Source organism: Erinaceus europaeus, chromosome X, assembly GCF_950295315.1.
Source record: "Erinaceus europaeus chromosome X, mEriEur2.1, whole genome shotgun sequence".
In the NCBI taxonomy this organism is placed as follows: Eukaryota; Metazoa; Chordata; class Mammalia; order Eulipotyphla; family Erinaceidae; genus Erinaceus; species Erinaceus europaeus.
The window spans coordinates 118808126-118834652 of record NC_080185.1 but is presented as its reverse complement, the minus strand read 5'-3'; the positions used below and the strand labels follow the sequence as shown (position 1 = coordinate 118834652).

General features: G+C 44.1%; 1 protein-coding gene across 4 annotated transcripts in view; it reads left to right on the top strand.

Annotated features, from left to right (window-relative positions):
- Positions 1–26527, top strand: part of CDKL5 (cyclin dependent kinase like 5) — a 211206-nt gene that overhangs the window by 119201 nt on the left and 65478 nt on the right. For all 4 annotated transcript variants that reach the window (XR_009547501.1, XR_009547502.1, XR_009547503.1 and 1 more), the window contains 2 exons: positions 9203–9248; positions 24835–24971. Coding sequence is in view for 1 of the 4 variants with exons in the window: in XM_060182954.1 (XP_060038937.1) it covers positions 9203–9248; positions 24835–24971 (183 nt within the window). In the remaining 3 variants the exon portion in view is untranslated. The remainder of the gene's footprint in view (positions 1–9202; positions 9249–24834; positions 24972–26527) is intronic.

Here is a 26527-nt window from a genome sequence, read left to right as displayed (position 1 = left end):
TTTTCGTAGAGATTTGTCTAAAATAAGTTTTTTCCCTTTTTTTAAGGCATGATTTGAATATAAGAATGTACACACACCATTATCCCCTTATCTGGGGAAGATGTTCTAAGACCCCAGTAGATGCCCAAAACCTGGGAAGGTGTTCAATACATAACCTCCAGCCTGCTGTTTCATTCTGAGTATACCACAGCTGGTGAAGCTGAGGACAAGGAGTCTGTCTCCTCCACTGACATACAGTGCCACACATCTTCCAGGTCATATCTGAAATCCATCCTAAGGCTTTGCTTACATTCATCAACTGAGTTGGGTCCTACACTTGTGCTTTCTCTTCTCCTATTTGTGGCATAGAAATGTCAGCCATCTGGTCCTTAGTTTCACAGCCCTGCTGGACTGTATACATGAACATTGAGAGTTCAAATGCAGAAAAGTAGTTCAAGGCCACTCTGGGAAGTCCAGTGGCCTCCTTTTAGGAATATGGCTTTACATGTTCTTTTTAGAGATTGTCTTTTAAACATAGACTATTCTATTCTATTTAATTTATTTTTTTTAATGAGAAAGCCAGAACATCCCTCGGGCACGTACAATGCCAGGGATTAGACTCGCAACCACACTCTTTAAGAGTCCGACACTTTTATCCATGGCGCTACCACCCAGCTTACCCTTTCTAGAGAGCCTCTTCCTTTGACAGAGTTGAGTTCTTGCTTCCCCCACACCTGTATTCCCCTCTGGAGGCCTTTTCCCTCTTTCTGTTCACTTTCCCTCCGTTTCTCTAGAGCTCACTACCAGAATGAAGGGCTGTGAATTGGGCATCCTTACTTACTACACAGCGCTGTGAGGAGCCGCAGTCTTAGCCAAGCAATAGGCCTGCCACTCTCTCACCACAAATGGCAGATTTTACTAGTTACCGATGGCTCTGTTTTCATCTTCTGCTTTGCTAAGCTACAGGAGATTGTACTAGTTTTCTCACCAAGTGGAAGAGAGGCGACACTGGGGAAAAGCAGTCCTTGCTTTCTTATGGTCTTCCATGGGGAGATTGAATAATAAATAGCAATAATTCTTCACATTTTAGTAGGTCTTCTGGTGTAGCTTCATAGAGAATGGCAGCCTGATAAGCCCTGCCATTTCACAGACTGCTATGGGGAAAGTTTTGCCGGAAGGAAGCAATATTGGTTTGTGAAGTGCATTTTTTCTCTCTCTCTGTGTGTGTGTGTGTGTGTGTGTGTGTGTGTGTGTGTGTTTTGACACCTGCAGACCTGCTTCACCGCCTGTGAAGCGACTCCCCCTGCAGGTGGGGAGCCGGGGGCTCGAACCGGGATCCTTACACCGATCCTTGTGCTTTGCGCCACGTGCGCTTAACCGCTGTGCTACTGCCTGACTCCCTGTGCAGTGCATTTTTAAGATCTGCAGGAGGCCAGAGGAGCCAAGAAGCAAAAGAGGTTTTTAATCAAGACAGAATCAGCTGTCTGAACTTCAAGAACTACTTACTAAAGGATGTCCAGAGAGGGCCAGAAGAAGCTTCCTTTCATTATCATAATTTTGAAAAACTTTTCTTTTCTTTTTTGCCTCCAGAGTTATTGCTGGGGCTCGGTGCCTGCACTACAAATCCATTACTCCTGGAGGCTATTTTTGAAGTTTTGTTGCCCTTGTTGGTTTATCGTTGTTGTGGTTATTATTATTGTTATTGCTGTCATTGTTGTTGGATAGGACAGAGAAATGGAGAGAGGAGGGGAAGACAGAGAGGGGGAGAGAAAGGTAGACACCTGCAGACCTGCTTCACCACTTGTGAAGCAACATCCCCCCCCCCGCAAGTGGGGAGCCTGAGGTTCGAACCAGGATTCTTAATTTTTTATATTTATTTATTTATTTTCTCTTTTGTTGCCCTTGTTGATTTTTATTGTTATTGTTGTTATTGTTGTTGTTTATGTCGTTGACTTTAGATAGACACCTGCAGACCTGCTTCACCGCCTGTGAAGCGACTTCCCTGCACGTGGGGACCGGGGGCTCGAACCCGGGTCCTTGCGCATTGTAATACATGCATTCAACCAGGTGCACCACCACCCAGCCCCCTCTTTCTTTTTCTTTTCCCTTCTGTGATTCTGGGGTATGAGTGAGTTCTGCCCACAGAGAAGGATGGCCCGGGCCAGCAGGGTGTTCACTTTGAGATATCTGCACTTCCTCTTTTGTTCAGCACCCTTCTGGACCAGTCACACATTTATTTCTCAGTCGCACGTTTGCACTCTAGTGGCCTGAAGTTAGGCCTTCATTAACTGGTCAGAGAACCACCATACAGAGGTGGAATGGAAGTATACAGTCGTGAAGAGGCGTTTGCCAAGAGAGCATATGGGCCTCAGTCAAGAGGCTGTGGGAGGGCTTCTGTGGGGATGGGACCAAAATCTGAGTGTTCAGTGGGACTCTGGAGGGTGAAACTCTGAGGAGCCAAGGGAACAGACCCTAGAGTGAGCCTCACTGAGGCTTAGCAAACAATGGAGACCCATGGAGGGGACTGGGTAGGCCTTGCTCACCATGGGAAGAGGCTTTGGCAGAGATGTTAGGGTAGGGGAGTTTAGGGAGCTGGATAAGGGGCGTGGTGCAGCCATGAAATCAAATTTTCACTTCCAAATGAAGAGTTTGGGTGCAGAGTGGTGGACATATTGGGGAGTCAGCAAGACTCCTGGAGCTGGAGGAAGTTGAACCGGAAGGGAGTGTTTAGGAAGAGAACAGTGGATCTATTTGAAAAGGATTTAGGAGGCAAGCAGCAGCACTTCTTAGTGACAGACTGCATTGATTTGGAGGCACAGACAAGGGAGAGATCAAGAGTGACCCTGAGTGTTGGCTGGCCTTCTTTTGAGGTATGGTCAGGTTTGGGGGTAAGGGAAGGGGTGACTAGGCATTCTGCCTACACATTCAGCACTCATTCTCATTGTACATAGCAAAGATTTGTGGAGGGTGGATCAACTCTACTGAAAGTAGAAGAGAATTAACGTTTTAATGGAAACAAGAGAGGAAATAGATTTAGTTACATAGCAGTTTGATTCTTGGTTTGGCTGGAAGGCAGCCCCCCCCCCAAGATCTCACCTCTTCCTCTTTGTATGCTGTCTCATGTTCTTGATAGCGAATTGATCATGAAGTAGACTCCTTGAGTCTCCCTTATAATGCTTTTTGCACAGTGGCCATTTGGGGTTCTCTTCACATACAGACTGGGAGCCAGCAGTGCAGCACTTACACCAGTATCCCCTGTGACAGCACCCCCAGCATGTGAGCCTCTGCAGCAGAGGTGCGATCCTGGTACAGACTCTGTGTGGTTGCTAACATGTTGTTGACTGAGTGAGGAGCATACTGGAATTTTCCGCACAAGCCGTCAATAACGGGTTTTATCTGTATCTTTTGCCATATATGCTTTAGTGGAACAGAAACTACTTACTATAAAAGTAATTGTGTTAGGAAAAGGAGGCAAGAGTAGACATTTCAGTGCCGTCTAAAATACTTTTTGGAGAGTTCATCTTTTAATCACCTTTCAGTTAAAATTTCTTCTCACAGTGTGTTAAGTCCTTTTGAAAGTTTCACATGGGGGCCCCCGTGGTGGCACACCCAGTTGAACTCATGCATTGCCGTGCAGAAAGATGCAGGGTTCAAGCCTCCTACAGGAGGGAAGCTTCATAGGAGCAGTGAAGTAGGGCTACAGGTTTCTCTGTATCTCCCCTCCCCTCTGTTTCTCTGTGTCCTATTAAGTAAAATGAAAGGGCGGGGGCTGGGGGGGGCGAGGAGGAAACAATGGCTGCCAGGAGCAGTGGAATCATAATAACCCTGGCGGCAATAAAAATTCAAAGAAAATGAAAGCTTCACATGGTCTCCCCAACAAGTGGTCTGCCTCTCTCTTAAGGGGAAGTGTTTACAGTTGCTAAGTGAGCCAACTCCAGCAGGACTTCTCAACCCAACCGCAGTCCTTCTGAGGTTGGAGACTTCAGTGTATGTGTGTGTGGTGGGGGGCGGGGCTGCATTCAGCAGCATCAGGGCCTCTACCCAGGAGGTGTCATGATGAAAATTGCCAAATGTTCCCTGAGGGAGACAGGCACAGTCATCCCAGCCGCGCACTCCTGAACTAGACGGAAAGATTGAAGTCTCCGGTATACAATGCCGTGAGGGGATGAAAAGCTCATGGACAAGATGTTTATAACATGCCTGTCACATGATTTTCCATTTACAGATCAATTCATTTGTAGCAGCAAGAATGTGCCTGGGAAAGGCATAGACCAACTTTAGGATAGAAGGCAGCAGCCGAGAGAGAGAGAGAGAGAGAGAGAGAAGAAATGAAGATGAATGATGATCTATTTATGGCATTTTACATTTCAGGAAGAGAGGAGAAGCCAATCAGTCAACCTGGTACCAGCTGTGAAATCTGAAAGGGGTGTGCGCTTCTCTGTGTATTTACATAACCAATCTGATTTGAACTGCTGTGGTGTCTCATATAATATCTGTTGCACTTTTTTTTTAACTTGCCATGGATTTTAATTTACTGTCATACATTGTTTTACACCAGAGTACGAGCTTCTGTATGTATGAGACAATTTATTTACTCAGTCATGCCAAACTGAGAATGGCACGGAAAGCCTCACAGGAAGCAGGGGCCCCAAGCTGCTTCTTAGCTAATGGACTGAAATGACTAAAAATTGAAGGGCCCCCCTCTTCTTTGCTAAAGACTGTGCTGTCTGATTTGGTCAGAAGCACTTAAATTTAGCAGTTGATCTCTTTTTTTCTATATTGGTAAGCTATGACATCTTATAAGTAATCAGCAAAATAAGCCAAGTAAAAGTGTCTTTATGGGGTTTCTTGGGGAAACAGTCTAGTTTTTCTCACTGCATAACCTGGATGATGTTCTGCTTTTTAAAAAATATTTTATTTATTCATTTATTGGATAGAAACAGAAAAACTGAGATGGAAGGAGATAGAGAGGAAGAAAGCAAGAGAGACCCACCCATAGCCCTGCTTCACCACTCGTGAAGCTTTCCCCCTGCAAGTAGGAACTAGGGGCTAGAGTCCGGGTCATTATGCACGGTACTGTGTGCTCAGCCGAGTGTGTCACCACTGGGTCCCTGATTTTCTATGGTACTTGGTGAATTATATTAGCTCCATCCTATCCTTCTGTCATATAGTGTGTATCCTGTGCACGAACGATTCCCATTTTTGAGTTTTTCTCATAGTGTAAAAATAAACAATTAGAGTCTAAATTATTTTATAAACTGTTTTTTTTGGGGGGGGCAGAATAAAAGAAGATGGAATAATGAGATTTGCTTATACTTTAGGTATAGGGATATTTTAACACACACTAGAAATGTATTGGAAAACTTATTGTTGGTGCTGGTACGCATGTCTGATAAACAGCGAAAAGAAACAATGGAGGCTCCCTGGTGATTGTTATGTGTGTTTCAGAACATTCTCTTCAACAACAAAACTCACAACCATTGAGCATGCAAAGATTGTAGAGCATGGCTACGGGTGAAAAGTGGCCTCCAGAATCAGTTTCCCTGGCTTGAGAATCTCAGCTTCTATTAACTACTTTGCTACATGATCTTGGGTCAAATTTGGGAACACTGTAAATGACTCAGTATCCTCATCTATAAAATGAGCCTTGAGTGTTATTTGAGGGATTAGATGTGGTGATTTATGGGAAGCACTTAGCTTGGGCCTGGCACAGAAGCACTTAGAACAGCGTCTTAAGAGTGAAGTTTACCTTTTCGGCTGCCATATTGGCATATCGAGGTAATATGTCAATTTGCTCCACTGAAGATTTGCTCCTACTTAAAACAGCTGGAGTATTTGCATATAAAATGTAGAATGAAATATTTAAGATCCCATTATTTGTTGAACTGTATTACTGGCTGCTTGGATGAAGAAATTAATTTCTCCCAAAGAAAGACTGCCATGGGGAATAATTAAAGAAGGAATTGTAGAGTATAACCTTTGGAATGGTCTAATCCGTGAATAGTAGGCTAAAGTAAAAATCAATATATTTTTTTTCCTGTTTCGTGATGCATGTTGAATCTTTCCAACCACAGAACAAAACACTTAAAACAATTACGCCTCTTGGTTTAGAGACCTCATTGTTCCAGAGCATAATCAAATCAAGTTATGTAACTCCAGTTAAAATAACTTAGTAAATTTTATGATTGTTAATACCAATTGGATGCCTCACTGAAATCTCAAGTAAAGGACATTTAGTTCTTGGAAGAAACCAATTACTCAACAGCTTTAGACAGCCAGTAGTAGCAAGATCTAATTTTTTTCAGTTTGAAGAAACTGATTATGGGAAATGTTAAATGTCTTGATATAGCTTGTCCATTCTTAGCGATGAGAGCACACTTCAGGAACGTTTTATGATTAATAATCTTTTCATTATTATTTTTATTGCCACCAGGGTTATTCCTGGTGCTTGATGCCTGTACAATGAATCCACTGCTCCCGGAGGCCATTTTCTTCTTCCTCCTCTTCCTCTTCTTCCATCTCTTCCTCCTCTGCCTCTTCTTTTTAATTTTTTTTTTATGGAGACAGTGAAGTTGAGGGAAGGGGGGACAGAGGGACAGAGAGACACCTGCAGTACTGTTTTACCCTTTGTGAAGTTGCCTCCCTTGTGGATGGCAAAGTATCCTCTGCTGGGTGCACCACTGCCCAGATCCCTTATCATTTTACGTGCCAAAGTAATGTCATTGGAATTTAGAGGTAGAATTCCGGGTGAGATATGGAATGATCATTGGTGGATTGCTTTTTACTTTATCATTTCCTTAGTCTATTGTTTCAAATGTCAGCTTTTAAGTAGCTGATTGTTTAAACAAAGGAAGACACTGAAACAAGTGGCAAATCCTGCCTTTCATTCTAACTACAGCTGGTGACATTCGGTTGCAGACGTTGTGGGGGCAATGGCATGCTTTTGTGAATAAATTGAATTGAAACCACAGTTTCAAAGTCATCTTTCATTTATCTTCCTTCTTTGTTTCTTCTTCTTCTAGCGTTTGCCCTTCTTCCGTAGCCAGTCAACAGCATCAGGTTGAGCCTGATGTAAAGTTTAGAGACCTCCTTTGAATCTGGAGAGGTGGCAGTCGTTGACTATGTGGGTCATAGTCTGTTTGTAGCCGCAGGGGCAGTACACTGATAAGCAGCATCTCAAGGTGGCAGTGGTACAGGAATTAAAGCTTGTTGTGTCCCCTCCACCCCTCCATTAAATACCCATGAAGGTATTTAAAAGCAGAAATGCTTCTAACAGTTCTGTAAATGAAAAAGCCAAATGACATCAGGGGTGGCTGGCAGAGTCCAGAGAGATGGATTGAACACTACAAACAGCCTTGAACATTGTGTTGTCTATTTGAGCTTTCCAAAGGGAGCAGGAAGAGACTTGGACTTGTGCCCCTGGGGCTGGAACCGGCAGCCACCTCCTGAGTTCTGTGGCCCCACCAGCCCTCATGGGCACCTGTATTGGCAGATCTCTTCAGAAAAAGACTTGGAGATGGTGTGCCGCCTTCTAGGATTTGCAGACTGTGCGAGGAAGTGTGAGCGAACATCTTCCTTAGAGACCCCTGCCTAGGTGACCCAGATTTTCAGCCAAGACTCCTCCATCCCATCAGTCTGCCTTTCTGTCAGGCCCAAGTAGCTGAAACCCCAAGCTCCTCATTTACTCCCAGGCTCCAAGCTGGCAGCCGTTCTCTGCTAACTCAGTAAGAATGAGTGAGTTCAGAGGGGAAACGGGAAGAAGATTTGCAGCGCAAGTCCCAGCGGGATTTAGAAGCGACCCGGAGTGCGGCAAGGGGGTTTGTAACAGACAGATGGAATGAAGATGTCGCTCAGCTGCCAGCGGGAGAACCTGGAGGGCTGATGCCAGAAGGCAGGTGTGCAGAAAGAAGCAGGCCGAACTGAGGGAGAAGCTCTCGCGCTTCCTCCAGGAAAAGGTCCCAGCAGCATCCACGTTGGAACAGAACCCAAACGGACCGCAGGCTTGCTCTGTACTGCCTTTTCCCTTTAACACGGACATGAAAGCTAATGTTTTCTCCCTCACCTGTGCTCTTTTCTTTCCATACCTCACCCCCCCACACACACACACACAAACACCCCTCTCAGCCATCCACCCCCACCGCCCACAGGTGAGAAACAAAGGGTTCGCTTTCCAGGCAGCTACAGCTCAGGCCTTGAGTATCACCACTGTTTTCTTATTTCTCGTTTTCACTTTCACCTTCCCCCTTGCTTTTGTAAACAGTACAGGAGAAAAGCATGCATCTTTACCGAGTTGCTGGGTTTGTAGCCCATTGTTTCCTGCCTGGTGTTGTGTACATTTCTAAAGGTCTTTGTTTTGATGTGTGCACAGTGTTTGATTAAATGATTTGCTCCCACAAATTCAAATGAGTACCCACTTGAAGAGCTGGATGAAGCCCTCCAGAAGGCCTTTCTAGATGGCACGCTGACTCTAGATTAGTTGTCTTGCCAAAGGTTTCCAGATCCTTTTTGTAGGCTAGAACGAAACCTGAGTCATTCAGCTTTTGCTCTTGGCAGTTGCATCTCCTCTGCAGCCCTTATTTTCTGCTCTTCTAACCAAAAAACAAAACCGAAACGGAGCTGCTATGTGTTAGTTGAAAGTAGACTTGTGCTCAGAGACTACTGCCATTAGTTTAGGAGATCTAAATATAAGGGTCAGTGGAAGCTGGGGAGCAATTCAGGGTGGCAAATATGCATCCCACTTTGGATTCAAAGTGACGGTCAGTCTAGAGGAGAGCAGATAAGCAACTAGAGCTGCTTATTAGGAGAAGACAGATGCAAGCAGTGCCTCTGAAAAGGCATTCTGCTACCAGCAACTACCCAGTAAAGCCCTTTTCCTGGTCTTCCAGAAGCTCAGCTACAGTGGGCCCAGAGTTTCAGAGGGCAGAACAGATGGTCTGTGGACAGTTATGGGGCGTTTTCCTGTAGCCTCAAGACATGGATTCCTCATTTCACTTCTATGCTGTCTCCACCTCCAGTTTCTCCTTGTTCTCCACCACTGTCTGCAGGGTAATAATAAAGAGAACTTGGTAACCAGCAGACAAGAGGCTGGGGTGGAGGTTGGTCTGTTTGCTTTAGTCTCTAGCTTCTTGCTGTCCTGTCCCAGACCATATCCCTAGACAAGTGGGACTCCCAGTTTGAAGACCACTGATGAATGACACTCCCTTCTGCCTCTTTTCTTTTGCAGGAAACGCATGAAATTGTGGCGATCAAGAAATTCAAGGACAGCGAAGGTATATATATGCATATATGTATGTATGTATGTATGTGTATATATATATATATATGTATATATATATACACACACACACACACACACACACACACATTTTTTCCCTTTGTTTTTGTGAAGAGACTGGAAGGAAAAGATGGGATCTAGCTGATCAGTGTCTATCTTGCCTGAGATTTCTAGTCACTTTCTCAGAAAACAGAGCGTATTATGTTTTGCATCATTCAGTTCCTTTTGCTTTTCACATCTCATGATATTTAAAAATTTTTTTTTTTCATCTGGTACTTAATGGTATAGTCTGTATTAGAAATCTTGAAGAAGGGGGCTGGGCAGTAGCGCAGTGGGTTAAGTGCACATGGCGCAAAGCGCAAGGACCGGCATAAGGATCCCGGTTCGAACCCCCGGCTCCCACCTGCAGGGGAATCGCTTCACAAGCGGTGAAGCAGGTCTGCATGTGTCTATCTTTCTCTCCTCTGTCTTCCACTCTTCTGTCGATTTCTCTCTGTCCTATCCAACAACAACAATAACAACCACAACAAGGGCAACAACAAGGACAACAAAAAATGGGAAAAATAGGCTTCAGGAGCAGTGGATTTGTAGTGCTGGCACTGAGCCCCAGCAATAACCCTGGAGGCAAAAAAGAAAAAAAAAAGAAAGAAAAAAATCTTTTTTTTTTTTAATTTAAAAAAAATATTATTTATTCCCTTTTGTTGCCCTTGTTGTTTTTTATTGTTGTAGTTATTATTGTTGTTTTCGTTGTTGGATAGGACAGAGAGAAATGGAGAGAGGAGGGGAAGACAGAGAGGAGGAGAGAAAGATAGAAACCTGCAGACCTGCTTCACTGCCTGTGAAGCGACTCCCCTGCAGGTGGGGAGCCGGAGCTCGAACCGGGATCCTTATGCCGGTCCTTGTGCTTTGCGCCACCTGCGCTTAACCCGCTGCGCTACAGCCCGACTCCCAAAAAAAGAAATCTTGAAGAAGCTCGAGGCGGTACTTTTCTCCATCCTAGCCCAGTCTCCACACGTATGTGTATCACATGTATGTATGTACTGGAAGCGAAACTGTTTCCCTAAGGTGAGGCTCTCCCTATTCAGTTTTTCTTCTCCTTATAAATTGGTATAAGTAACTGTGGTGTCCAGTACATTGATTGACCCACTAATGAGTCCCAGCCTGTCATTTGAAAACCAGTACTCCCGGGGGTGAAAGATGCCAGCATGGCATCTACCTCAGTATCTAATCAGAGGTGTGAAAATAGCAATCCCAGGATACTTTCATCGGAACGTAAGTATACCAAGTGCTTTAAGACCCCAGCCTCTATATCTGTGGACACTTTCCTCATCCTTAACCTCCACGATCTAGCAGACATCAGACCACAAGTAGGGTTTGCTCACAAAGTCTAGGGGTGGATTTCAGAGGGGCTTGGTGCAAGCCAGCCGAAGCACTGTGGAAATAAGATCTTCAACCGGGAACTTGGGTAGCTTTAAAGGCAAGTCAAAAATGAAAAATTGCTTTTAGCTTCTTCTTAAAAGAATAGGAAAAAAGAAAAGCTCATAAAGTGTTATGGGGGAGAAGCAACACCCTCAGGCTACACTGGAAACGAGGTCTCTGAGCAGTGAGCTGAGTATTTTTTTCCGTAATAATACTATGGTAGTAAAATCAGGAAGATAGTGATTACAGTAGGTAATTTTGCATATAATCTTCAGCATAATGAACAAAAGTTCTTTATTTCCTGGGAGGAGGTGTCACAGCGGGTTAAGCGCAGGTGGTGCAAAGCCCAAGGACCAGTGTAAGGACCCCGACTCCCCACCTGCAGGAGAATCGCTTCACAGGCCATGAAGCAGGTCTGCAAGTATCTTTCTCTCCCCCTCTCTGTCTTCCCCTCCTCTCTCCATTTCTCTCTATCCTACCCAACAATGATGACATCAATAACAATAATAACTACAACAATAAAAAGACAACAAGGGCAGCGAAAGGGAATAAATAAATTAATAAATATTAAAAATAATAATAATAAAGCACTGGCCCATAAAGCGATTCCCTCTCCAGAACTGACACTTCTGGTCCAGTGGGCTGCATTTACAGGAGAGCAGTGTCTCTTCCTTCCTCTCCCAAGAAGCAAAACCCCTGTGCTAACTCCCCAGCTTCGTCTTAACTCTTTCTTCCTGACAGAACAATATCTTGCTAAATGGAAGGAGTAAAGGGGTATGGAGACAGGCCTCTTGGGAGTGGGAGGTGCAACCCGTGTACATCACTTATTTTGGAATCAGCTCATCAACTTGAATTTCAGTCAGTTATAATAAAACATTTGTGTGATAAGAGTGCCCTTATTTTTGTGTCACTCTCATTAATGCCCCCCTTTTTTAGTTACCCTGAAAAATTTCTTGTGAGAGTGGTTTTCCTAAATCCAATGTTAAAAATATTTGTGACGGTAATGAAAAAATACTATTTAAAAAATATTTATTTATTTATTCCCTTTTGTTGCCCTTGTTGTTTTATTGCTGTAGATATTATTGATGTCATCGTTACTGGATAGGCCAGAGAGAAATGAAGAGAAGAGGGGAAGACAGAGAGGCGGAGAGAAAGAGACACTTGCAGACCTGCTTCACCACCTGTGAAGAGACTCCCCTGCAGGTGGGGAGCCGGGGGTTCGAACCCGGATCCTTATGCCGGTCCTTGCGCTTTGCGCCACCTGTACTTAACCCGCTGCGCTACCGCCCGACTCCCGAAAAAAAAAATACTATTTTAACATTTTATTTGTTTATTGGGTAGAGACAGAAATTGAAATGGAGGGGGAAGATAAGAGAGGGAGAGAGAAAGAAAGCCGTCTGCAACACTGCCTCACTGCTCATAAAGCCTTCCCCCTGCAGGTGGGGAGTAGGGGCTCGAACCTGGGTGCTGGCACTTTGTAACTTGGGCTTTACCAGGTTTGCCACTGCCCAGTCTCTGTAAAAATCATTTTTTAAAAAAAAGCTTCAGTTGGGGCCAGGCAGTGGCACACCTGGTTAAGCACTCACATTACAGTGTACAAGGACCTAGGTTCAAGCCCCTGGTCCCCACCTGCAAGGGGGAAGCTTCACAAGTGGTGAGGCAGGGCTGCAGGTGTCTCTCTGTCTCTTCCCTGCTCTCTATCTCTCCCTCCCCTCTCAGTTTCTCTCTTTCTCTATCCAGTAATAAAAATAAAGAAAATGGGAGTCGGGCTGTAGCACAGCGGGTTAAGCGCAGGTGGCGCAAAGCACAAGGACCGGCATAAGGATCCCGGTTCGAACCCCGGCTCCCCACCTGCAGGGGAGTTGCTTCACAGGCGGTGAAGCAGGTCTGCAGGTTTCTATCTTTCTCTCCTCCTCTCTGTCTTCCCCTCCTCTCTCCATTTCTCTCTGTCCTATCCAACAACGATGACAACAATAATAACTACAACAATAAAACAACAACAAGGGCAACAAAAGGGGATAAATAAATAAATAATAAATAAATAAAAATAAAGAAAATGTTAAAAAAAAAAAAAAGCTAGTTAAGCTAAAATAGGATTTGAACTTGGTCTGATCCACATTCAGGCTTTTCAAGTTCTCTCTCTCTGGGTACCCAGTGATAGTTTATAATTACTGCCTTCTGTTGGTGTCAAGAGATTATGGTAATGTTCTGCTTTCTCTTGGATTCATTTGTAGCCACAAATTTGTATGAAATGCTTTTGAAACTACATTTTATGGCACACCACTTATTTAACTCAAGAAAGTCTTTTTCCTCTCAGGATAATTGACTATAATTGAGATAAAAACCAAAATTTCATAGTAAATTGAATATTTGGACTTTAGTTGGGAAAATAAGACTAAAATTATGCAAGTGAATTTACCTTGTAGTCAGCACAACTTAGATTATAGTAATAGCTGTGCCGCGTCATACGAGAATCCCGTGTTCATCTCTGAGGGACAGCCACAGTGTTTACAAGGTTGTAAACTCTTGTCAGTGAATGAGTTTTACACTAACCACACGACGCAACTGGAGGGAATCGTGTTAAGTGGAACACTCGAGGGAGAAGGATGAGTACTGGATAGTCGTACTCACAGGCGAGAAATACAGGAAAAATGCAGGCAAGACTTAAACTCTTTACTACAACAGATTTAAGGACTCAAAAAGGGGCAAATGTGAGGGGATAGAAAGGGGCTGGGGACCCCAGTCCCCTATGGTGGAAGATGGTCATTTTGTGGAGGGTGAGTTTTACTGACACCTTTCTTCGGGAGATGAGAGTATGCACCCCTGTGACAACAACAGTCTTACAAATCAACATTTCCTTAGCAAAATGATATTTTTATTATTTTATATTATTATTATTATTATTATTACCAAAGCACTAATCAGCTCTGGCTTGTAGCAGTATGGGGGGTTGAACCTGGGACTTTGGAGCCTCAGGAATGAGAGTCTTTTTCTATAACCATTATGTTATCTACCCCCACCCTAAAGTGGTATTTTTAAAAGGCTGAATAAAAATGAAACTATGAGTTTCTTTAAAAATAAAAAGAGGGCAGAGTGCTGATGTAGTGTAGCGGTTCTGCACATGGGCTCTGGCAGAAGGGCTTTAGATTCAAACCCTGTTCTCACCAGAAGCCAGAGGTTCACCCCTCTGGGAAAACAAACAAACAAACAAATAAATAAATAAAAAGAGGATCTTTTATCTTCATCTTTATGATCCTGTACAGGCATGATTTTGCTGCTTCAGGCACTTTTTCAGACAGAGAGAAGGGACATCACACACCAGAACTTTCTCTGGTGCCATCACTCCCACTGTGGTACCAGTACCTGAACCTGGGCTGTGTGCATGGCAAGACACATGTTTAACCTAAGTGGGTCATTTAAAAAACACATCACTGGGAGTCGGGCGGTAGTGCAGCGGGTTAAGCGCACGTGGTGCGAAGCTCAGGGACCGGCGTAAGGATCCCAGTTCGAGCCCCCGGCTTCCCACCTGCAGGGGAGTCGCTTCACAGGCGGTGAAGCAGGTCTGCAGGTGTCTGTCTTTCTCTCCCCCCTCTCTGTCTTCCCCTCCTCTTTCCATTTCTCTCTGTCCTATCTAACAACAACGACATCAGTAACAACAGTAATAACTACAACAATAAAACAAGGGCAACAAAAGGGAATAAATATAAAAAAATAAATAATTTTTTTTTAAAAACCACATCATTGACTGCAGAGACAGATCACCAAGTAAGTGATGTGGCATGCATGTGGCCCATATTCAAGCTCTGGGACCACGTGGGAGTGCCACAGCCCCAGGGGAAGCTTCTGCACTGTGGTGTTTCTCCCTCTCTTCCTCTTTCCCGCTGTATCTCAATGAAAAAGTTGGCCCATCAGCAGTGAAATATCACATGCACAGGGCCCCAGCTACACCCACAAAAGACTGGTTCACTTTTCCTTTTTGTATGTTCCCAGCTTTCTGCCTCCATCCTTATGAAAATTGTATTTTCTAAGTCGTTAGCATATAAAGCTCTTATTGGATTTTTTATCAGTGTCTTGAATTCACCATGGAAGATTCTGACACATGGCGGGGGATACTCCTATTAAAAAGTGAAGAATATTTGAATGATGACATTTTTGTTTAAAAATCACTTCATTGGTTAATATTTCCTTGCTTCGATGACTTTTGCTTCTCTTCATATTATCATAAATGTGGTTGTGCTCAGTAGCTGGATTTCTTAAAAAACACAATCACCGACTAAAAGGATACTACAGATTAGTTAGATGCTGCTTTCCACACTACATATAATTAGCAGTTTATCCAAACTCTCCTACCCTTCTTGCCATTCCAGTCTTACTCAATGAAGTTTGACATTCAGGTGACAACCTGTCGTTTCTGGGTCATATTTTGGTACATGTGTTCTCTCTCCCTCTCCCTCTTTCGCCCCCCTCTCCCCCTCCCTCCCTCCTACCCTCTCTGTCTCTTCCATTTGTTTAGTAATCCCAGGTCATGGATACAGGCTAGATACCTCTGTCTAGCCAGTTAAAGACACTGTGTGTTCAGCCTGTACTTTAGGAGTGTCTGTGGGCTAGAGTTTTTCTAGACATACATTTCCCAAATGTAGAGGCGGCGGGGATGAGGGGGCAGTTTGAGCAGGAGTCCTTCATCCCTCGTCTCAGTACATGGTGAAGAGCTTAGTACATGGTGAGGGATTAAGATGTTACTTAGGTTGATCACGTTTCTTACCCTTCTGCTAACCTTTTCTGTAGATAATTATTTTTTTCCTTTTGAAACAGGCATATTTATTCTTCTTAACCTGCTAAAATGTTTAATTTATCATTCTTTCTTCCAATTTATCTCCTCTCATTTATCTAGACCCTAGAAAGCTCTATGCTAGTCTCCAGAACAGGGGGGGGGGCTCTGGCCCCTCATTTTGTACAATAATACAAAGCAAAAAGTTACCTTTTAAAAATAAAATTTTTTTGGCCTCTAAATTCAGTGTTCTCTATAAGACCTTGAAACAAACTTTTCAACTCTTATTTGAACACAGACTTCAATGAACTGAGCTAGAACATTCTTGCCTTCATGATCTGACCACTTCCTTCTGGTGTCCAAAAATAGATCTTTGTCATACTGCACAAATTCTAGGATTTAGTGAACATTTTGCACCTGGCACAGTTTATAATTTATTTTCATTGTACAGAAAGAAGCACAGTGGCCTGGCACAATTTTCCGGTCTTCAAAAAAAGAAGATACCATCTTTTTTGGTATACGTAACAGGAGGACAGGAACACCATTGTCTACCCCTACCCACTTCCCCATGCTTAGTGGCCTCCTGTTGATTTTCCTTCTTGAGTCTGCAGTACGACAGGTTCAAACATGGCAGCTCCCTGGCTTGTACAAGAAGGAATTAGCTTCCACAGGCCTGTTTCAAGGCCCATTTGGGGGCCTTCTTTGGCTATGTAAGAATGTCAGGTTTGTTATTTCATAAAGTAGGTTACAGCTATTTCTAGATTTCTTTTCCTAGCCCACAGTCCTTTAAAAATAGTGTCACAATAGAGTCTCTGCACATCTTTAGATTTTAGATTCCCTTCATCAATTTAGCTTTGCTTTTTTCTTTCTTTCTTTCTTTCTTTTCTTCCTCTGATCTTCCTTCTCAAAAGCTGTTTGTTGTCTTTTTACTTTAGTCAGTCTCCTCCTTGATTCTCAGGTGTATTATCTTGCCCTGCTGGCAAGCTTAAAGATAATTCTACTCTTTGATTTTCTTTTCTTTCCTGGCTCCTGCTGTGTCGTTTACATGGAATTTTATTGATTACTAGTAATAGTACAGTTCATCTGACAATACCAAACTGACCACTGACAACAATACTTGTAGCTCAGTACTTCCACTACAAAGTGAATCTGAAGTAACTTCTATTCTTTTTTTTCTTTTTTTTAAATATTTATTTTATTTATTTATTCCCTTTTGTTGCCCTTGTTGTTTTATTGTTGTAGTTATTATTGTTGTTGTCGTTGTTGAATAGGACAGAGAGAAATGGAGAGAGGAGAGGAAGACAGAGAGGAGGAGAGAAAGATAGAAACCTGCAGACCTGCTTCACGGCCTGTGAAGAGACTCCCCTGCAGGTGGGGAGCCGGGGTTCGAACCAGGATCCTTATGCCGGTCCTTGTGCTTTGCGCCACCTACGCTTAACCCGCTGCGCTACAGCCCGACTCCCTCTTTTTTTTCTTTTTTTAAATATTTATTTATTCCCTTTTGTTGCCCTTGTTTTTTTTCTTTTTTAAAAGATTTCACTTTATTTATTTATTTATTTAATTTTTAAAAAATATTTATTTTATTTATTTATTCCCTTTTGTTGCCCTTGTTGCACTTTATTTATTTTTTAATGAAAGAGAGGTAAAGAGAGAGAGAGACACCAGAGCACTGCTCAGCTCTGGCTTATGGTGGTGCTGGGGATTGAACCTGGGAACTCAGAGCCTCAGGCATGAAAGTCTTGCAGAGCCATCATGCGGTATCCCCAGCCACTTTGCAAGTTTTTTTTTAAAGTCCTTTTCAATGCTCCCATTTAGTCATCACTCATTAGAATTTGTATAACTTTGTAAGAGTTGCTGCTTGTGCTAAGCAAAACACCCTCAGTGGAACCAGTTCTGTCAACACGTCTATCAACAAGGCACCACAGATAAGAAATACAGGCTTTTAGAGAAGCAACTTGTAGAATACAAACTTCACTTGGCAACTGAGGCTGATAATATGCAGAAATTTAGGGCCAGGTAGCGGCATGAATGGTTAAGCGCACACATTATAGTGCTCAAGGCCATAGGTTCAGGCCCTGGTTCCCATCTACAGGAGGAAAGCTTCTGGAGTGGTACAGCAGTACTACAAGTGCCTCTGCCCCTCTCTCTCTCTCTCTCCCCTCTCTCTGTCTCTTCCTCTCTCAATATCTTTCTTCATCCAAAAATAAAGAAAAAAATAATCTTAAAAGCTACGTAAAATTCCAGATCTTCAAAAACTGCCTCTCCAGAGGGCTTTGCTGCTTTCTGAGGAGCATGTTCGAGTGGCACAGGCATTTGTTTCCCCGTATGCGTTTAGTGCCCCAGTTTCCACCCGAGGTATAGGTAGACCAGGACCTTTGACAGTCCTTAGAGAAACAAAGATGATAGGACATGTCAACTAAGGAGAAATGTGCATCCAGCTGGTACTTAATGGAATTAAGAAATCCACATTCCACCATTCCCATGTGGGGAACAGTCCAGGTGCTTACATCAGATTTCAGTATCAGTACCATGACTGGCAAAAACTCCTTCCCTAAAGACAGATAAACTCAAATGGGGCAGTTTTTGGTGTTAAGTTAACATGCTACGTGATCTTGTGAACTGCTTTTTGAAGATTGGGGTTTCCTTTTTCTAGCCATTCTTAAGTAGAGCTAGCATACATTTGGGTGGTGGTATCTATCATGAAGAACCAAAATTCAACAAAGTGTAGGCTCATAATCCATGACATTTTAATGAAAAGAGTTCAGATGTTATCAGATTGGAACAAGACTAAAGAGTGTTTTAGGGGGTGTGTGTGTATGTATGTGTGTGTGGGTGTGTGTGCGTGCGCCCTTTCATGTGCGTATTTTATGAATGGCTTTTGCAAAGCTGTATGTTACAGTGTAGCTGGTGTAAAGGACCCAAGATCTAGATCTAGTAAATCCTACTCCAGTGTTCCTTCTACTGAGGCCACTATGCTTTAGCTATTCTAGGGGACTTAACTTTCTATCAAGGTGACATTGCCATAAGCTGCTAATGATATAAAGCTTCTTTGTGGGTATCAAGCATTCACCAAGTATAGTAGGAAGTTGAACTCCTCCAAATTTTTAGCATTGTAAACTAGTGGCAAACTCAGAAAACTTATTTTAAAAGATAAAAAATTTAAAAAGAATCCACCAAACATTTGATCAGAAAACACACTAGCTGGTGTGATGGCGCACCTGGTTGAGCACGTCACAGTGTGCAAGGACCCAGGTTTGAGTCCCCAGTTCCCATGTGGAAGAGGAAAGCTTTTTGAGTGGTGAAGCAGGGCTACAGGTGTTCTCTGTCTCTCTCTCTCTCTCTCTCTCTCTCTCTCTCTCTCTATATATATATATATATATATATATATCACTCCCTTCTGTCTTGATTTCTGGCTGTCTTTAGTCAATAAATAAGTATAATTTCAAAAAAAGAAAGAAAACACACCAGCTGTATTTATTCTCAACTTAATTACATGATTTTTCCCTTCCTAGTGTTTTTAATATTTATTTGTATTTATTTTTCCCTTTCGTTGCCCTAGTTTTAGTTGTTGTTGTATTTGATGTTGTCGTTGTTAGATAGGACAGAGAGAAATGGAGAGAGGAGAGGAAGACAGAGAGGGGGAGAGAAAGACAGACACCTGCAGAGCTGCTTCATCGCCTGTGAAGCGACTCCCCTGCCTGTGAAGCGACTCCCCTGCATGTGGGGAACCGGGATCCTCATGCCTTATGCCCGTCCTTGCTTCGCACCACATGCGCTTAACCCGCTGCACTACCGCCCGACTCCCCACTTCCTAGTGTTTATGGAGATATAATTAACATGCTGGATTGTTGGGAAAGTCATGTCACATTTTTTTTTGCATAGAAAAACGGGAAAATAATGGAGTCGAGCGGTAGTGCAGCAGGTTAAACACGCATGTGGCGTGAAGCACAAGGACCAGCGTAAGGATCCCGGTTCGAGCCACTGGCTCCCCACCTGCAGGGCGTCACTTCACAGGCGGTGAAGCAGGTCCGCAGGTGTCTATCTTCTCTCCCTCTCTGTCTTCCCCATCTCTCTCCATTTCTCTGTCCTATCCAACAATGATGACATCAATAACAATAACTACAACAATAAGACACAAGGGCAGCAAAAGGGGAAATAAATATTTTTTAAAAAATTAAAAAACGGGAAAATATGTCATTACTTTTCCAACAACCCAGTATCATTGAGCTTATGGTACACAGCATAGTGATTTGGCTTGGATTGTCAGATGACGACCTCAGTAAGTTTGCGGAGGAGCCATTATTTTATATAGATACAATTAAAAAAAGGAAAAATAGTTTCCCCTTGGGATGAGCTCTTTTAGTGTCTTGGGTCTAAGCTCTTAGTGACAGTCTTCTGTGTCACTCAGCATGGACTCCATTCACTGTGCTGTTCACATTAGTCTTCTGACTGGACATTTGTACCTTTTAACCACCTTTCTCAAATTCCCCCTCCTCCCACTCCTACTTCTTGTAACCATGGGTCTGACCTCTGGACTGCTCTTTAAATAATTGATTCCACATATAGATGAGATCATCATCATTTATCTCTGGCTGTCTGACTGTACTTAGCATACTTAATGCCTTCAGTCCCTTCTATGTTGTCAAAGTGTGTATTTGTACCCAGCTCCAGGGTAGCTCACAGGTGCTCTTAGTGAGCAAATATGTGTGTGTTCTTGACCCTTCGTGCTATCAGTTTCCTGGAGCCTCCACTTTCCTAATCACATGTTGTAGAAGACAGTGGCAGAACTGAACAGGGGGTCATAAATTGATTGCCTGCAACACCACCCTTTCAAAATGTCCTAGGAAAGTTCAAAGGCACAGTCCTCAAAACTGAGAGTAGAGTACCACTTAACCCTCAGGGCGCCCATGGCTCTTCAGGGAATTAGTGAGGATCCCAGCTGCGGCCAGTGAAAGCACCCCTGGAGAGAGCTTTAATGGATTCCCTCTTCCTGCCAGGCACAGTCCTAGGCGGCTGGATGTAAGTTGGGAAGCAGACTAGACCTGTTTTCCTTAAACTGGTTTTGCCAGGATGGCTTTGTAGACAATGAGCCAGAAAGGAAGCGAATAAGGGGATAAACGTGGTGAGGGGCCTGCCAGAGGGCATTTCAGAGGACTGAGTTGGAACTCAGTGGGCATGGAGGCCTACTTTGGTCTAGTGACCTGGGAAGACCTTTCAAAAAGTGGAGTTAAACTTACATGGAAGGAGCCAACCCTGTAAAGATTCTCAGCAGCCGAGTGAGGATTCTGGGCAGCGGGAACAAGTGCAAAGGCCTGAGGTTGAAAAAGAAGCTTGGGTCTCCTTGAGGGAACTGAAAAACTGGGCTGAGATGTGGATGGAAACACAGGCAGGGCCCGTGTCGTGAGTAGCCAGCGTGTTTGTCTCTTGCTGGTTCACTTCCTAGTTAGAGCCTTTCTTTGTTTCTCATGGAGATCTGAATGTACCCTCCGTATTTGAGATAGGTGAGTTTTTAGTTTTCAGTTACTCTAACCTTGACAGTAAGGCAGCTGGAGGAGCGGGAAAGTGGGACAGCTTGGAGCCCTAGCAGTTCTGACCTTTGCAAGTCAGCCCTTCTCTGGCTCAGCCCCAACATACAGAATGACTGGACCTTTGTCCCCTTCACAGTCCTCCAGGCTGCTTTGGGAAGCCCCCGATCACGTGACACATTTGCCCCTCACTGCCCGGTGGCACCCAATGTGTCCTGCTCTCTCGCCTGGAGGTGTGGCTGCGAATACCCAGCTCACCACTCCCTGGGGGCTGGGCGGGGCCCTCCCTGCCTCCTCATTGACAGCACTGCGGGCGGGGCCCTCCTTGCCTCCTCATTGACAGCACTGCGTCTCCATTCATAGTCTCTGCTCCAGCATCCTCCAGCCGTTTTCTTGCTGAAGTTGGGAGAATATTTCATTGTGTGATCAAATTCAGGAAGGAGTGTTGAGTCTGTGTCTTCTGTTAACAACACACACTAGCTCTACCAGGCCACTGCTTTGCTTCCTCTTTTTTTTTTTCTCTTTAAACTCAATGTGAATGGGGGTTTAGAGCAGGGACCTCAGGTTAGAAAAGAGCCCAAGGAGTGCTCCTGACACTGCCTTGAGAATGTCCGCTCCTTCTTGGATCCCATTCAGGCCTTATCCTCTTGTGTATTATGTCTAGGAAGCATTTCATCTTCATCTTTCTTGTCTCTATCTTCAAACTCTGTTTTCATCTTCAACTTTCTTGACGACATGCCTGAATGAATCTGAGGGCCATATACCTTTGACCTTAAGCTAAGATTCTGACGCTTACCTAGAAGTATGGAGCCAGCTAGGTTTTAAGATTCAGAGCCCATGGGTATAATGGAAATAGGCCATGTTACTATGGCACCCTGAATATCAGGGCATCTGCTAAAGCACACTTCTGAATAGTCTTACTAAGGATACACTGAAGACTCTTAAGTGGTCTTTTGCTAGTTCAGGTTTTATCTCTAAAGGAGTTTGTCATGGGGCCAGTCAGTGGCACACCTGATTAAGTGCTCACATTACAGTGCACAAGGACCCAGGTTCAAGCCCCTGGTCCCCCACCTGCAGGGGGAAAGCTTCACAAGTGGTGAAGCAGGGCTGCAGGTTATCTCTCTGTCTCTCTCCCTCTCCCCTCTGAATTTCTGTCTTTATCTAGTAATAAATAAATTAATTTTAAAAATTGGGGGGGGGTTGAGTGGTAGCGCAGTGTGTTAAGCGCACATGCCACATAGCGCAAGGACTGGTGCAAGGATCCCAGTTCGAGCCCCCGGCTCCCCACCTGCAGGGGAGTCACTCCACAGGCGGTGAAGCAGGTCTGCAGGTGTCTGTCTTTCTCTCCCCCTCTGCCTTCCCCTCCTCTCTCCATTTCTCTCTGTCCTATCTAACAACAACGACATAAATTACAACAACAATAATAACTACAACAACAATAATAATAATAATAAAAGAATGACAGGTGGTGAAGCAGGTCTGCTGGTGTCTATCCATTTTTCTCTGTCCTATTTAACAACAATGACATAAATAACAATAATAATAACTACAACAACAGTAAAAAACAAGGGCAACAAAAGGGAAAATAAATATTACATTTTTTTTTTAATTTGTGGGACTGGGTGGTGGTGCACCTGGTTGAGAACACATGTTACAGTGCACAAGGACCCAGATTTGAGCCCCTAGTCCCCACCTGCAGGGGAAAGCTTTGTGAGTGGTGAAGCAGGGCTGCAGGTGTCTCTGTCTCTCTATCTCCTGCTTCCCTCTCTATTTCTGTCTCTATCCAGTAAATAAAGATGGTTAAGAAATTTGTCAAAAGTTTAGAAAACTTAAGCTTTTAGACTACCTTTTGGGGTTTTGAATTCCACACAATGGATCATGGCCCCATATTCTTTTTTTTTTAAAGATAGGCTGCCCAGTTTTAGCCTATTCTTTTTTAAAAATATCTATTTATTTATTTATTCCCTTTTGTTGCCCTTGTTTTATTGTTGTAGTTATTGATGTCATCGTTGTTGGATAGGACAGAGAGAAAAATGGAGAGAAGAGGGAAAGACAGAGGGGGAGAGAAAGATAGACACCTGCAGACCTGCTACACCACCTGTGAAGCGACTCCCCTGCAGGTGGGGAGCCGGGGCCTCGAACCAGGATCCTTACTCTAGTCCTTGCGCTTTGTGCCACGTGCACTTAACCCGCTGTGCTACCGCCCAACTCCCTTGGCCCCATATTCTTATACAGACATGTAAACATGGTGCCGGGCTAGTTTCGCAGGCGGGAGAGACCAGGAACTCGTGGCGGCGTGCTAATACAATTCTTTATTCATGCGGGCGCCCCAGAGTCAGGTGTGAGTGCAGCAGATTAAGCCATGTGGACCGCAATGGCTGCATGCCTGCCCTTCTCCGGGTCAGGATGCAGGAGAGGAAAGAGAGGGAATCCAGGAACAGAAGTGGGTTTTATGGGATAATACCGGAAGTGGCAAGTCGGAAACGGAAATGGCTAGGAAAGGGGGTGGAGAGAGGCAAAAGGCATGCTGGAGGTGGAAGTGTTAGCAACTGTTGCGATGGTTTTAACTGGCGGGAATTAGCAAGTGGGGAGACCTTTAGTCATTTCTAAGACAAAGCAGAAGATTGGTATGTAAATAATAATACTTGCATGGAAATATGGTGGTTTGTGGGCCCTGCCAATGTTCAACCACATCTGCACAATTTCCCAACACATGATTGGCTGCTAGAATGCCCCAGTTAGATCCAAAGCTATTTTAGAAACTCGTTTATAAGTGAAATATTCCCTTCCCTGCTCCCTGCCAATAAAGCCACTAGCATTAATGTGACTTCCGTCCTTCCTCCACGTCTGTGGAGGTTGTCACAGCGAGCCTGCCAGTATGGAAGAGTGCATTGGTTCATCCCAGTCAAGTGCTCCATCCCAGTTAAGCCACACCATCTGGTATGGACAGATGGACGTGCCATAGGAGGACAGCAGGAACCCAACAGCAGCTGGTGTTCAGAGGTCAGGCTCTTGGAATTCCCTGCAGTGTGACTGTGAGCTGCATTGTGGTTCATGCCCTCTGCTCGCTGAGTCACTCACTGAGGCCACACTTGAAAAATAGTCCTGCCACCAACACTGCACAGAAGCTTCTTTGGACATAGATACACTTTGGACACTCCTGCCTCCTCAGCAGGTAGTGTTATGGCCAAACGGAGAGTAGAGTCCTGTGTTGCTTCTCTACATCTGGGTTTTATAGACGCACTGCAGTGAGGAATACTGTGAGACCTCACAGAACATCCTGTCCAGAGATTCTCATAAAGTGTCAACTTTAGCAAAGCCACACAGAGCAAAATCAGGTACTTGACTAACACCTTTTTCTTCAGTGTCTGGAGTCTTTTTTTTTTTTTTAGATTTTATTTATTTATTCATGAGAAAGATAAGAAGTGAGACAGAGCCAGACATTACTCTGGTATATGTGCTGCCAGTGATTGAACTCGGGACCTCATGCTTGAGAGTCCAATGCTTTATCCATTGCACCACCTCCTAGACCAGTGGAGTCTTTTTTTTTTTTTTATCCCCTTGTTGGCGTTGGAACAAAATGACTTATTCAAGGACCAGCCCCACACATTAAAATAAAAGCAGGAAATGAAGTTCATGGTGGTCAGGTAATGAAGTTCATGGTGGTCAAGTAAGGCTATTTTTTTTCTTTTTAAGTTTCTTGGTCCTTTCAACAGAAAAATCTGATATTTAGTGGTCTCTCCTTGGAGTTCTTATGCAGAAATACTTAGTGAAAATTGAGATGGGTCTGTTTTCAATGCACTAGGAATTTTCTGAGCTAGGCATTGAAAGCTTCAAGTTTACCTTATTCACTGTTGTTTACATTCTAGAAAATGAAGAAGTCAAGGAAACGACTTTACGAGAGCTTAAGATGCTCCGCACCCTCAAGCAAGAAAACATTGTGGAACTGAAAGAAGCCTTTCGTCGCAGGGGGAAACTGTACTTGGTGTTCGAATATGTTGAAAAGGTAAGTCGCTGGTTGATGCTGTGAAAAGTTGGCTGATTGTTTCGTTTCGGGCTACTTCTCACTTTACTAAGAGAATTATTGTTAATTGGTGTGACCTGACAGTGCTCTTATGATCTGAGGACTTTAAAAATGAAAATGTTAGCCATAATCTTTAGAAGTTCTTAATCTTTTTTTTTAAATATTTATTTATTTCCTTTTGTTCCCCTTGTTTTCTTGTTGTTGTTATTGATGTCGTTGTTGGACAGGACAGAGAGAAATGGAGAGAGAAGGGGAAGACAGAGAGGGGGAGAGAAAAATAGACACCTGCAGACCTGTATCACCGCTTGTGAAGAGACCCCCCCCTGCAGGTGGGGAGCCGGGGCCTCGAACCAGGATCCTTAACGCCAGTCCTTTCTCTTTGCACCACCTGCGCTTAACCCGCTGCCTGACTCCCTTTAATCTTCTTTTTTAAAATCTGGCACTTGGGAGTGGATAGAGGGCCTCATGCATTCTCTGTGCAACTGTTCAACCTCATCTGCCCAGTTCCTTTTAATCTATAGAGAAGCAAGGACAGGACAGGGAGAGGCAGACAGAGGGAGGAGTGAACACCATAGCATGACTCCACCAACCAGTGCTGTCCTTGGTGTGCCCACGTGGTGGCTGAACCCAGAACTTCATGCACTGTGTGGTATGCTGTCCACCTTCTGAGTTCTCTCCCAATCCAATCCTGAAATTTTTTTTTTCAAGATTTTGCAGTTTGACTGTGCAGAGATCATCGTTAGCTTAAACAATCTACCAATTTGATTTCTGAAGTCTTCGGATCTAGACACTACAAGTAAGATTTAGACCTGGCTTACTTTAACTGAACGAAGCAAGGCCTCTGAGGGAGAGACAGTTGGCAGTGATGGGCAGTGCAGGCTGCTCCAGGGTTGTGTCGGCAAACCGAAGGAACACAGGATGGGCTGTGGGTGTCAGAGCTAGGGTGGGGAGGGAGTGGGTTCCCGTAGCAGCTGTCCTGCACTGCCAGGGCTCTGTCTTTGGGGGGAGGAGAACGTGCAGAGGAGGAGACCACTAGGAAGGGCTGGGTGCACTGGCAGAAGCAGAGACGCATGCATTGTTCCATGTTCCACTTGTTCCTGTCCTTACTTTGTGTTTTTTTGTTTTTGCTTGCTGGTTTTGCTTTTGCGTTTGTCTAATGTCAACTTGTTAGTGACCTGTGTGACCGAAGGGCAGATGGTGTGCCCCTGACTTCCTTGGAGAGCAGCTGACTAACAGTGTTGTCTCTGCCCGGGGCCATGGAGAGAGCTCAGCGGACTTGAGGCCTCAGAGGCTGCAGGTTCCCTTTCAGTGCCACCTTGTGCCAGAGCTGAACAGTGCTCTGAGGATGTTTCTCTCTCCCCTCTCCCTCTCCCTCCCCCCCCCTCTAATAAATAAATGATAATTTAAAAAAACACCACCCTCAAGTGCCTTAACAAGTAAGCTGGAGCCAGATAGCTCTTTTAGAGGCTCCTTTGGTGAATTAAGCAAGTGGTTCCTGCTGAGTTCCTGTGTTGTTATCTAAAGAAGATTAACACTGA